Source organism: Salmo salar, chromosome 23 (assembly GCF_965601325.2).
Source record: "Salmo salar chromosome 23, fSalSal1, whole genome shotgun sequence".
Taxonomy (NCBI): Eukaryota; Metazoa; Chordata; class Actinopteri; order Salmoniformes; family Salmonidae; genus Salmo; species Salmo salar.
The window spans coordinates 20,878,273-20,890,708 of NC_138313.1; the positions used below are offsets into that span (position 1 = coordinate 20,878,273).

General features: G+C 44.9%; 1 protein-coding gene across 5 annotated transcripts in view; it reads left to right on the forward strand.

The window, feature by feature from the left end:
- Positions 1–12,436, forward strand: part of LOC106584135 (nucleoprotein TPR) — a 44,288-nt gene that overhangs the window by 21,954 nt on the left and 9,898 nt on the right. For all 5 annotated transcript variants that reach the window (XM_014169036.3, XM_014169038.3, XM_014169039.3 and 2 more), the window contains exons 20-31: positions 76–259; positions 868–1,034; positions 1,137–1,289; positions 1,487–1,603; positions 3,324–3,527; positions 3,755–3,942; positions 4,089–4,236; positions 8,402–8,539; positions 8,741–8,872; positions 9,063–9,187; positions 9,970–10,180; positions 10,513–10,659. In XM_014169036.3, coding sequence (XP_014024511.3) covers positions 76–259; positions 868–1,034; positions 1,137–1,289; positions 1,487–1,603; positions 3,324–3,527; positions 3,755–3,942; positions 4,089–4,236; positions 8,402–8,539; positions 8,741–8,872; positions 9,063–9,187; positions 9,970–10,180; positions 10,513–10,659 — 1,914 coding nt within the window. The remainder of the gene's footprint in view (positions 1–75; positions 260–867; positions 1,035–1,136; positions 1,290–1,486; positions 1,604–3,323; positions 3,528–3,754; positions 3,943–4,088; positions 4,237–8,401; positions 8,540–8,740; positions 8,873–9,062; positions 9,188–9,969; positions 10,181–10,512; positions 10,660–12,436) is intronic.

The window sequence follows — 12,436 nt, forward strand, 5'->3', positions numbered from 1 at the left end:
CTCCTTCCACCAGCCTCCACTGATACGCACCATGGATTAAATGAACCCCTTACTGTCTTTTTTTTTTATTTCCAGTTGCAGCTGATGGATGCCAAAAGGCAGCTGGAGACCCAGACAGGCCTGCTCCAGAAGACCAGGGATCAGCTGAGTGCTGCCCAGCTGGAGATGAGCTCTCTCAGGCTGCAGCAGGGCAGTGAAGAAGGAGGTCGTCCGTCGCTGGGCTCCCAAAGCTCCCCGTCCATTCCCATGGGCCTCAAAGGTAAGAGTACACACAATGTTACAGAATCACATCAGCCTCAGTGCCTTCTGAGACCTCAGAATGTTCAGGAACCACTCATAAAAGTTTTTATAGTCTGAGAATGTTGGAATGGCTTGAATGTGGATAGTACTCAGTTGGAGTTTTCCTCAAGACAGGCACTTACACAATTGCTATTTTCAAATAGTCTCTGATTAATATTTTTCAAACTGCCAAGTTGGTCTACAATTAATTGATTTAGGCCAGTCTAACATTCTCTTAATTGTTTCCTTAAAGTTGTGGGATGTTGTTCTGCTTTTCCTTGTGTAGACATAGGTCAGGTCGGTGTCTATAGCCATGCTTTCATTAGGTCGTCTTATAGTATTTTATAGGAAATGTAGTAAAACAAGCTAAATAAAATCCTCAAAACAGGCCTGGAGGGTGTGTGCTTCTGTGGCCTGCACCATTAGCAGTGTTATGGTAGTATCATTAGGGTTCGCCACAGGGTTATTTTTCTATGCTGCCCATGCCAGCTGTGACTTCAGTCTGTGGCACTTACACCTCTCTCCCTCTCTCTCCTTACCTCTCTGCTCCTCGCCCCTCTTCATCTTCCTCTCCTCTAACCTCCCCAGGACTCCAGGGTTCAAAAGGGGACTCTGAGGATCTCCATGGCCGCCTGAGGCAGACCGAGACGCAGGCAGAGGAGCTGGCAGAGCAGTTGAGGACAGCCACCTCCAGCAAAGAGCAGTACAGAGCCATGGCCCAGAGCCTAGAGGAGTCCATGGATAAGGAGAGGCAGGTCAGGACTCCACCCTGTCCCCTAACCACTTAGTAGTGCACTTCCATAAGCGTTTTAGCCCCAAATCTCTCACTCGCTTCCTCTCCTCGTTCCTCTCTCTAGGTGATGGAGCAGGCTCGGTCCTCCATGGAGGAGCGTGTAAAGGAGGCTCAGGAGCAGCACCGTCATCTGGAGAGGAAGCTCCTGGAGGCAGAGAAGGAGAAGCAGGGCCTGCAGGAGGAGAAGAGGAAAGCCCTGGCCTCCGTAGAGCAGCAGGTATGAAGCAGACATCTATGCCCTTACTGAAAATCTCCTCACTGTATAGCTCGAATGGTATAGCTGATACATTCAGTATTATTTAACCACATCCAGCACGCACCATAGGTGCTGGGTTCACACAATGCCGGGGTCCTCATTGTTCCATGTTGAAGATATGAACAGATTCCTGTTTTCCTTAACCCTGTGTGTGTCAGGTGGCTGAGCTGAGGAGGAGTCTGAGCAGTGTGCAGGCGGACCACCAGGAGGCGCTACAGAGGGCAGCGGTGGCAGCAGCCCAGGAACAGCAGGCCATACTGGACAGCCAGGAGCAGGTGAGATGGAGGCCTGGGCTGTGGCTAATTGGCCCTTATGGAGTTGTAGTGATATGCCAACTTTTCCCAAGGCATATCTGACCAAGCTATTTGCCACCTTGTTTCCCACTTTCTTGCTATAGAGCATTACCTGGCTTGATTGTCACTAACCCAAGTACATGTCAACCATGATAATGTAGCATACATTATCAACCATTCATTAACCTCCCTGGGCAAGGTGGGACGTTTGCGTCCCACCTAGTCAACAGCCAGTGGAATCGTGTAGTGCGAAATACAAATACCTCATAAATGCTATAACTTCAATTTCTCAAACATATGACTATTTTACACCATTTTAAAGACAAGACTCTCGTTAATCTAACCACACTGTCCAATTTCAAAAAGGCTTTACAGCGAAAGCAAAACATTAGATTATGTCAGGAGAGTACCCTGCCAAAAAGAATCACACAGCCATTTTCAAAGCATGCATATATGTCACAAAAACCAAAACCACAGCTAAATGCAGCACTAACCTTTGATGATCTTCATCAGATGACAACCCTAGGACATTACGTTATACAATACATGCATGTTTTGTTCAATCAAGTTCATATTTATATCAAAAACCAGCTTTTTACATTAGCATGTGATGTTCAGAACTAGCATACCCACCGCAAACATCAGGTGAATTTACTTAATTACTCACGATTAACGTTCACAAAATACATAACAATTATTTTAAGAATTATAGATACAGAACTCCTTTATGCAATCGTGGTGTCAGATTTTAAAATAGCTTTTCGGCGAAAGCACATTTTGCAATATTCTGAGTAGATAGCCCGGCCATCACGGCTAGCTAATTTGACACCCACTAAGTTTGGCCCTCACCAAACTCAGATTTACTATAAGAAAAATTGGATTACCTTTGCTGTTCTTCGTCAGAATGCACTCCCAGGACTTCTACTTCAACAACAAATGTTGTTTTGGTTCGAAATAATCCATAGTTATATTGAAATAGCTCCGTTTTGTTCGTGCGTTGAGGTCAGTATCCGAAGGGTGATGCGCGGGCGCATTTCGTGACAAAAAAATTCAAAATATTCCGTTACCGTACTTCGAAGCATGTCAAACGCTGTTTAAAATCAATTTTTATGCGATTTTTCTCGTAAAATAGCAATAATATTCCAACCGGGCGACGTTGTATTCGTTCAAAGAGAGAAAGAAAAACATGGAGTCCTCTCATGCGCACGCTCCAGTGTCAGTGTTCCCTACCTGACCACTCACAAAAACTCCTGCTGTTTTTCGCCCAGAGACTGCAGAGCTCTCATTCCACTTTCTGGCGCCTTCTGAGAGCCAATGGAAGCCTTAGAAAATGTCACGTTACAGCAGAGATGCTGTATTTTTGATAGAGATGCCCTAGAAGGACAACAAATTGTCAGACGGGGCACTTCCTGCATGGAATCTTCTCAGGTTTTGGCCTGCCATATGAGTTCTGTTATACTCACAGACACCATTCAAACAGTTTTAGAAACTTTAGTGTTTTCTATCCAAATCTAGTAATTAAATGCATATTCTCGTTTCTGGGTAAGAATAGTAACCAGTTTAAATCGGGTACGTTTTTTTATCCGGCCGTGAAAATACTGCCCCCTAGCCCCAACAGGTTTTAAGTACTGTATTACAGCTAGGTCGTCAGATAAGGCTTGTCTGTAATGCTGGTCTCTCCTCTTCTCCCCCCCCCTCCCAGGCCACGCTGGCGTCGGAGGCTCAGGATAAGTACGAGCGTGAGATGATGCTACACGCTGCAGACGTGGAGGCTCTTCATGCAGTGAAGGCCCAGGCTCTGCAGGCAGCCACGCTCAGACAGCAGCTGGAAGAGAGGGCCCAGAGAGCCTCTGCTCAGCTGCTGGAGGCCAGAGTCTCCTGGGAGGAACAGGAGAGGATCCTCAAGGTAGGTAATAGCAGTCGATTGATTAGATTATGAATAATAGATATGGTGTTTGTGGCAAATGGTTTGACGTGTAGATGATGATGGTTGAAAATAGATTTTTACACTTTTGTGTTGATGTTGGAAGCTAGCTAGTGATTGTGAACTCCCACTAGTTTGCAGGGGTTGTGCTGCTTACATAGCTGGTGTACGCCACAAGGCTATAATGTACATCTCTTTCTTGCTGTCAGGAGGAGATGTCTAAGGTGGCGTCTCGCTCTGAGGAGCTGCAGAGGCAAAACAGCCTCCTCCATGAACAGATTCAGACCATGAGCAGCAAGATAGCCACCACCCTGCAGCGCCAGGTCAACGAGAGCCCTCTGAACATCTCCTTCACTGAGCAGGGAAAGTCTCAGGACCAGGTCCTCGAGATACTCAGGTAATGGTCTCTCACCCCCTCCTTCGATATGTCTCTTTGCAAAGCAAGAGCAAGTTTGCCATTAGAGCCAATTTCATGCAATCACTACACTTCTGCAACATCTTTTCTCTCACCATATCTTCTGTCCGTTCCCTGTCGTGATGCAGGTTTGTGCGTCGGGAGAAGGAGATAGCGGAGTCACGGTTCGAGGTGGCCCAGGGAGAAAGTCTTCGCCACAGGCTGAGAGTGGAGCACCTGGAGAGAGAGCTGAGAGAACTGCAGGAGAGCTTTAGTGCTGAGCGAGAAAGGATGCAGGTGAGCTGGACAATATGGGCACCCAGTGGTTTATTGGGGGATTTTCTGGACCCAGATGAATCCTATTCCTAGACTAAGAAGACATTTCAAAGAAGAGTGGGAAAAAAACACTGATTTTGTTGTCTTCGTGATGAAATCGGGAGAGGGGAGGGCTATGGATCCGTCTCCGTTCGTTAGTATCTCAGACACCACTGGCCCGATTTTGACTAGACTTGGGGTAAATGATGCGTCTTGCCATAGATCTGGCATTTACTAAATTACTGATTGGTCCAAGGGGAGCGCTATAGTAATTCCAAACTTTGAACAAACATATCTCCTGTCCCGTTTAAGCAACCGTCATGACATGGTGTACATATGTGCATCTCCTCATGAGAAACAACTTTCACATAAGGATCTATTCTGTAACCTCCACCCATTCACAAAAGGTGGACATTTTGATAGGGTGTCAAGACCATAATTTTATAATTATGATATATATTTTTTAACCTTTATTTAACTAGGCAAGTCAGTTAAGAACAAATTCTTATTTACAATGACGCCCTACCCCGGCCAAACCCGGTCGACGCTGGGCCAACTGAGCGGCCGCCCTATGGGACTCCTAATCACGGCCGGATGTGATACAGCCTGGATTCGAACCAGGGTCTGTAGTGACGCCTCTTGCACTGAGACGCAGTGCCTTAGACCGCTGCGCCACTCGGGAGCCCTGAGCGGCACTGTAATTCCATACAGATACAGTTGACAATTAATAATTGGGAGAAAGATGGTGCCGACAGTCATGGCAGCTCTGCTTCTAGCTCCTAAGCAAACTTTGCAGTATTTTGTTTTTTTGTGTGTTATTTCTTACATTATTAGCACAGAAAGTTTTTTTGTGATAATACATACAGCCGTAAATAACTTTTGGATATTAGAGTGGCGGTAACTCGCCAGCATTACGACCAGGAATACTACTTTCCCGAATTGGATCCTTTGTTCGCACCCCCCAGGGCAATTGAACTTATCCCAGAGGATGCTCCAAGACGCCGCCGGCGGAGAAGAGATATTCGGAGTGGACTTCCGACTAAGGAGGCGGACACATCATCCACCGCTTCCGAGTATATTACTCGCTAATGTTCAATCTCTAAACAATAAAGTAGACGAGCTCAGGGCCAGGATCTCCTTCCAGAGAGACATCAGGGACTGTAACATAATCTGTTTCACGGAATCATGGCTCTCTCTGGATATACTGTCCCCGTACATACAGCCAGCTGGTTTCTCAGTACATCGCACAGACATGAATAAAGAACTCTCCGGGAAGAAAGGTGGCGGTGTATGTTTCATGATTAACCACTCATGGTGTGGTTGTGATAACGTATAGTCCTTTTGCTCACCCGACCCTAGAATACCTCACAATCAAATGCCGACCATATTTCCTCCCAAGAGAATTCTCTTCTGTTAAAGTCACAGCCGTGTATATTCCCCTCAAGCCGATACCATGACGGCCCTCAGGGAACTACACTGGACTTTATGCCAACTGGAAACCACATATCCTGAGGCTGCATTTATTGTAGCTGGGGATTTTAACAAAGCAAATTTGATGAAAACGCTATCGAAGTTCTATCAACACATTGACTGTAGTACTCGCACTGGTAAAGCACTCGACCACTGCTATTCTCTTTTCCGTGATGCCTACAAGGCCCTCCCCCGCCCTCCCTTCGGCAAATCAGATCACAACTCCATTTTGGTCCTCTCTCCCTTCCTATAGGCAGAAACTCAAACAGGATGTACCCGTGCTAAGGTCTATTCAATGCTGGTCTGACCAATCGGAATCCATGCTTCAAGATTGTTTTGATCACGCGGACTGGGATGTGTTCCGGGTAGCCTCTGAGAATAACATTTGATGTATACACGGACACGGGGACTAGACACGGACACAGCGAGTTCATCAGGAAGTGTATAGGGGATGCTGTTCACGCTGTGCTACCCAAACCAGAAACCGTGGATAGATAACAGCATCGCGCTAAACTGAAAGCATGAACCACTGCATTTAACCATGGCAAGGTGACTGGGAATATGGCAGAATACAAACAGTGTAGTTATTCCCTCCACAAGGCAATCAAACAGGCAAAACGTCAGAACAGCAACAAAGATGAGTCGCAGTTCAAAACGGCTCAGACACAAGACGCATGTGGCAGGGTCTACAGACTATTGTGGATTACAAAGGGAAAACCAGCCACGTCGCGGACACCGTCTTGCTCCCGGACAAGCTAAACACCTTCGCCTGCTTTGAGGATAACGCACTGCCATCGACGCGGCCCGCTCCCAAAGACTGTGGGCTCTCGTTCTCCGTGGCCGACGTGAGTAAGACATTTAAGCGCGTTAACCCTCGCAAGGCTGCTGGCCCAGATGGCATCCCTTGCCGCGTCCTCAGAGCATGCGCAGACCAGCTGGCTGGAGTGTTTACGAACATATTCAATCTCTCCCCATCTCAGTCTGTTGTCCCCACATGCTTCAAGATGTCCACCATTGTTCCTGTACCCAAGAAAGCAAAGGTAACTGAACTAAATGACTATCGTCCTGTAGCACTCACTTCAGTCATCATGAAGTGCTTTGAGAGGCTAGTTAAGGATCATATCACCTCCACCTTACCTGACACCCTAGACCCACTTCAATTTGCTTACCGCCCCAATAGATCCACAGACAATACAATCGCCATTGCACTGCACACAGCCCTATCTCATCTGGACAAGAGGAATACCTATGTAAGTATGCTGTTCATTGACTATAGCTTAGCCTTCAACACCATAGTACCCTCCAAGCTCATCATCAAGCTCAGGGCCCTGGGTCTGAACCCAACCCTGTGCAACTGGGTCCTGGACTTCCTGACGGGTTGCCCCAGGTGGTGAAGGTAGGAAACAATACCTCCACTTCACTGATGCTCAGCCCCCTCCTGTACTCCCTGTTCACCCATGACTGCGTGGCCACACACTCCTCCAACTCAATCATCAAGTTTGCAGACGACACAACCGTAGTAGGCCTAATTACCAACAATGACGAGACAGCCTACAGGGAGGAGTTGAGGGCCCTGGTGGAGTGGTGCCAGGAAAATAACCTCAACCTCAACAAAACGAATGAGATGATTGTGGACTTCAGGAAAAAGCAGAGGGAGCACCCCCCTTTCCACATTGACTGGACCACAGTGGAGAATGTGGAAAACTTCAAGTTCCTTGGCGTACACATCACTGACGATTTGAAATGGTCCACCCACACTGAAGAAATTTTGCTTGGCCACTTAGACCCTTACGAACTTTTACAGATGCACAATTGAGAGCATCCTGTCGGGCTGTATCACCACCTGGTACGGCAACTGCACCGCCCGCAACCGCAGGGCTTTCCAGACGGTGGTGCGGTCTACCCAATGCATCACCGGGGTAAAACTACCTGCCCTCCAGGACACCTACAGCACCCGATGTCACAGGATGCCAAAAAGATCATCAAGGACATCAACCACCCAAGCCACAGCCTTTTTCACCCCGCTATCGTCCAGAAGGCGAGGTCAGTACAGGTGCATCAAAGCTGGGACCAAGAGACTGAAAAACAACTTTTATCTCAAGGCCATCAGACTGTTAAATAGCCATCACTAGCCGTTAATCAACTCTGCACATTAGGGCTGCTGCCCTATATACACAGACATTGAATCACTGCCCACTTTAATAATGGAACACTAGTCACTTTAATAATGGAACACTAGTCACTTTAATAATGGAACACTAGTCCCTTTAATAATGTTTGCGTACTCCTTTACCAATTTCATAAGTATGTACTGTATTCTATTATATCACTCTGACATTGCACATCCTAATGTTTATATATTTCTTAATTCCATTCTTTTACTTTCAGATTTGTGTGTATTGTTTTGAATTGTTAGATATGACTGCACTGTTGGAGCTAGGAACACAAGCATTTTGCTACACCCTTAATAACATCTGCTAAATATGTGCATGTAACCAATAAAATTAGATTTGAATTGTCACTAATTCGCCCAATGGTGGCGCTGCGTCATTAGTGGCAAACATGTTTACTGTTGCCTTGTTCATTAATGAAGAGGGTGTGAGTGATGAGAGAAATGGCAGCTAAATATGATCATGTCACCTAAGTGCTCTTTATGACCTTTAACCCCTGACCCCAGGTGACAGCTAAGACCCTGGCTCAGCACGATGAGCTGATGAAGAAGACTGAGACCATGAGTGTCCTGATGGAGACCAACAAGATGCTGCGGATGGAGAAGGAGAGGATGGAGCAGGAGCTGCAGCAGACGCAGGCTAAAGTAAGACGGCGGGTTTACTTTCTCAGGGTTAAAGCACCAAACTTTGGATTTGATATCATAACCAATGTTAACATTTTACTCAGGAAACCTTCTGTGAATTTGGTCTCAGTTTAGTTTTCAGGCCTGTTTTAGACTGAGGCCTAACTTTTTTTCTCTCTGTATTGATTGACAAATTTTTATATATTTTCCTCCCTCCGTCAGGTGCGTAAGCTGGAGTTAGACGTAATGCCCATGCAGGAGTCCAACGCTGAGCTGAGTGAGAAGAGCGGCATGCTGCAGGCAGAGAAGAGGATTCTGGAAGAGGACATCAAACGCTGGAAGGCCAGAACACAGGTTGCTTAGCGACAGAAAAAAAATAATACCCCCCCCCCAAAAACTCTAAAGCTTAGAGTAGACTTTCTCAAAGTAATGATACCAAGCTTGAACGATGCCTTCCTTGTGACCCACAAGGTATCTCAAATGTCTGTAAACCTGTCTATTGAGTTTGGATTTGAAACATAATCTGTTCTGTATGTCCACATAGCAACTGGTGAGCCAGCAGAAGGACCCGGAGGAGTACAAGCGTCTCCACTTTGAGAAAGAGGCTCACCTCAAACGCATCCAGCAACTCACTGAGGAGACAGGCAGGCTCAAGGCTGAGGTGACCAGGTGGGAGTTAGCCTAGTCTATAATCCAAACTGAATATCACCCTGTATTCTCTTATTACAGGGTACCAACGACCGCAAGGCAGCTGAATTACTTGATACAATAAACAAATGGGCTCCTCTTTGAAAAGCACAAATGCTACACAATGAATTGGCAAGCAACCCAGTACAAAGTTTGATAATCAGATGATAATCTGATGAATGTAGTATTTTTGTATTAAAGGAGCTACATGTAGAATTCTAGCATTGTTATTTCAGAACATGTCCATAATATATATGCAGTAATAGTGGAATGGTAGTGAAATAATATTGTCAACCACTAAATAAATATTTTGGGTGCAGCCTCCCAATTTGACAACAAAAGATGGTCTGTCTCTTGTTGTCAAATGGAAAAGCTGCACCCTCCCTCTCTTCCATCAGCATCACTCAAACGCGTGGTAATCTCCTCAGGAATAGAATCAACAGTGGCAATAGAAATCGCTCTGCCATTACCTGGTTGCAAATTTTTATTTTATTTTTATGTTTGCCTAACTTCAGTTTGTTACAAAACAAGTGTAGAAAATCGTATCATCTAAACCACTGTGAAATATATTTTAAATAACTCAAAATATCAAATGTTTCAGCTGTTTGAATCTGGTACACAAAACTGGAAGTAAAAAGATGCAAAAACGGGTCAGGGAGTAAAGCCAGGGGGGGTTGAATTCAGGCTGTGTTGTTGCAATTCACCTAGTTCCACAAGGGGGCTGCATTCTACATGTAGATCCTTAATATCTGATCTCCCTGTAGGAGTGGCGTGTCGGTGACGTCCCTGCAGAGCCAGGTGCAGATGCTGCGTGAAGGCCTGGGGAAGGTGAGCTCTGAGAGGGATGCTCTGAGGAGGGACGTGGAGGCCAAGAACCTGGACATCCAGGAAAAGTTCCGCACCATCACTCAGGTCAGGAAGATCGGCCGCCGCTACAAAACTCAGTATGATGAGCTCAAGGTGGAGCACGACAAGGTGGGTTATTTGGTGAAACAGCTGGTGCATTTTCTGGTTTCATAGCGGGAAACCTTTTAAATGTTTTATTGATTGTAACGATGTTGTTTCCTGAAACCCAGCCTTGAATTCACTCGGTCTCCAAGATTCAAGAACAAGATTCCTCTCAATCGTTTTCTCATGAAACTAATAGTATCCCTACTCATCTTGTCGCTAAATAACAAATGTGCTGGTCTGGATGGGACCAAGTCGGACAACTCAAAATGTCTAACCTGATGTCCTTGATTAAATGGACATTCTATTGTGTGAATTCTGCCATGCTGTATTGAGTGTTGGACTGATCTCCTTTACAGATGGTGTCAGAGGCAGCATCCACACCAGCCCAGGAGCAGGAGGCCCAGCAGGCCTCAGCCCAGGAGCTCCAGGGTCTGAGAGACTCCCTGGGACAGTCTGAGACCCGGACTAGAGACCTGGAGGGACAGCTGGATAACCTCAACAAGGTCAGAGCAGTGTTTTCCCTATACCAGTGGTCACCAACGTTTCTGAGTCAAGATCACTTTGAGTCAAAATACAAGCCTAGATCTATCGCTCAGATTTTCTTTTTTAACATGGCTTAAACGTAAGCCTATGCAACATTAACCAATTTAAAAACAGTTATTTCTGTAGCAATGAGGTTTGTGCAGTAGGCTATAGCCCCAATACATTATCACTGCATATTGGCTCTGCTTGAATTACCCTGCCAATGTTCTTAGATCATTTGTTGTATTACTTGAGGCACAGCTGAGTGAGCATAATAATGTGCTTTTTTTTTTTTTTTTTTACTGGACTGAGGGCCCGAGCAGTGGGAGGAACCGCCCCTCCGCTCTCACTCCCTCCGCTGCGAAAAGGGGACACAGTTAGAGATCGACCAATTAATCGGCAGGCCGATTTAATTAGGGCCTATTTTCATAACAATCGGTAATCTGCCTTTTTGGATGCCGATTATGGCTTATTACATTGCGATCCACAAGGAAACTGCGTGGTAGGCTGACCACCTGTTACGCGAGTGCACCCTCAAAAGGACTCTGTGGCTGCAACTAGACAAGGTAAATTGCTAGCTAGCATTAAACTTATCTAATAAAAAACAATCAATCTTCACATAATCACTAGTTAACTACACATGGTTGATGATATTACTAGGTTATCTAGCATGTCCTGTGTTGCATTTAATCAATGCGGTGCCTGTTAATTTATCATCGAATCACAGCCTACTTCAACTTTGCCAAACAGGTGATGATTTAACAAAAGGGCATTGCCGAAAAAAGCAATCTTTTCAGAAATGTACCTAACCATAAACATCAATGCCTTTATTAAAATCAATACACCGAAGTATATTTTTTTAAACCTGCATATTTAGTTAAAAGAAGTTAATGTTAGCAGGCAGTATTAACTAGGGAAATTGTGTCACTTCTCTTGCGTTCAGTGCAAGCAGAGGCAGGGTATACGCAACATTTTGGGCCACCTGGCTTCATTATGAACTGTGAACTAATTTGCCAGAATTTTACGACATAACATTGAAGGTTGTGCAATGTAACAGCAATATTTAGAACCGTTCCGTATTTCACTGAAAGAATAAACGCTTTCTTTTCGAAATTATAGTTTCCGGATTTTACCATATTAATGACCAAAGGCTCATATTTCTGTGTTTATTATATTATAATTAAGTCTATGATTTGATAGAGCAGTCTGACTGAGCGGTGGTAGGCAGCAGCAGGCTCGTAAGCATTCAATCAAACAGCACTTTCCTGCGTTTGCCAGCAGCTCTTAGCAATGCTTGAAGCACAGCACTGCTTATGACTTCAAGCCTATCAACTCCCGAGATTAGGCTGGCAATACTAAAGTGCCTATAAGAACATCCAATAGTCAAAGGTATATGAAATACAAATGGTATAGAGAGAAATAGTCGACGCGTCATAATTCCTATATAACTATAACCTAAAACTTCACAACTGGGAATATTGAACCACCAGCTTTCATATGTTCTCATGTTCTGAGCAAGGAACTTAAACGTTAGCTTTTTTTACATGGCACATATTGCACTTTTACTTTCTTCTCCAACACAGTTTTTGCATTATTTAAACCAAATTGAACATGTTTCATTATTTATTTGAGACTAAATATATTTTATTTACGTATTATATTAAGTTAAAATAAAAGTGTTCATTGTTCATTCAGTGTTGTTGTAATTGTCATTATTACAAATATATAAAAATCGGCCGATTTAATTGGTAGCGGCTT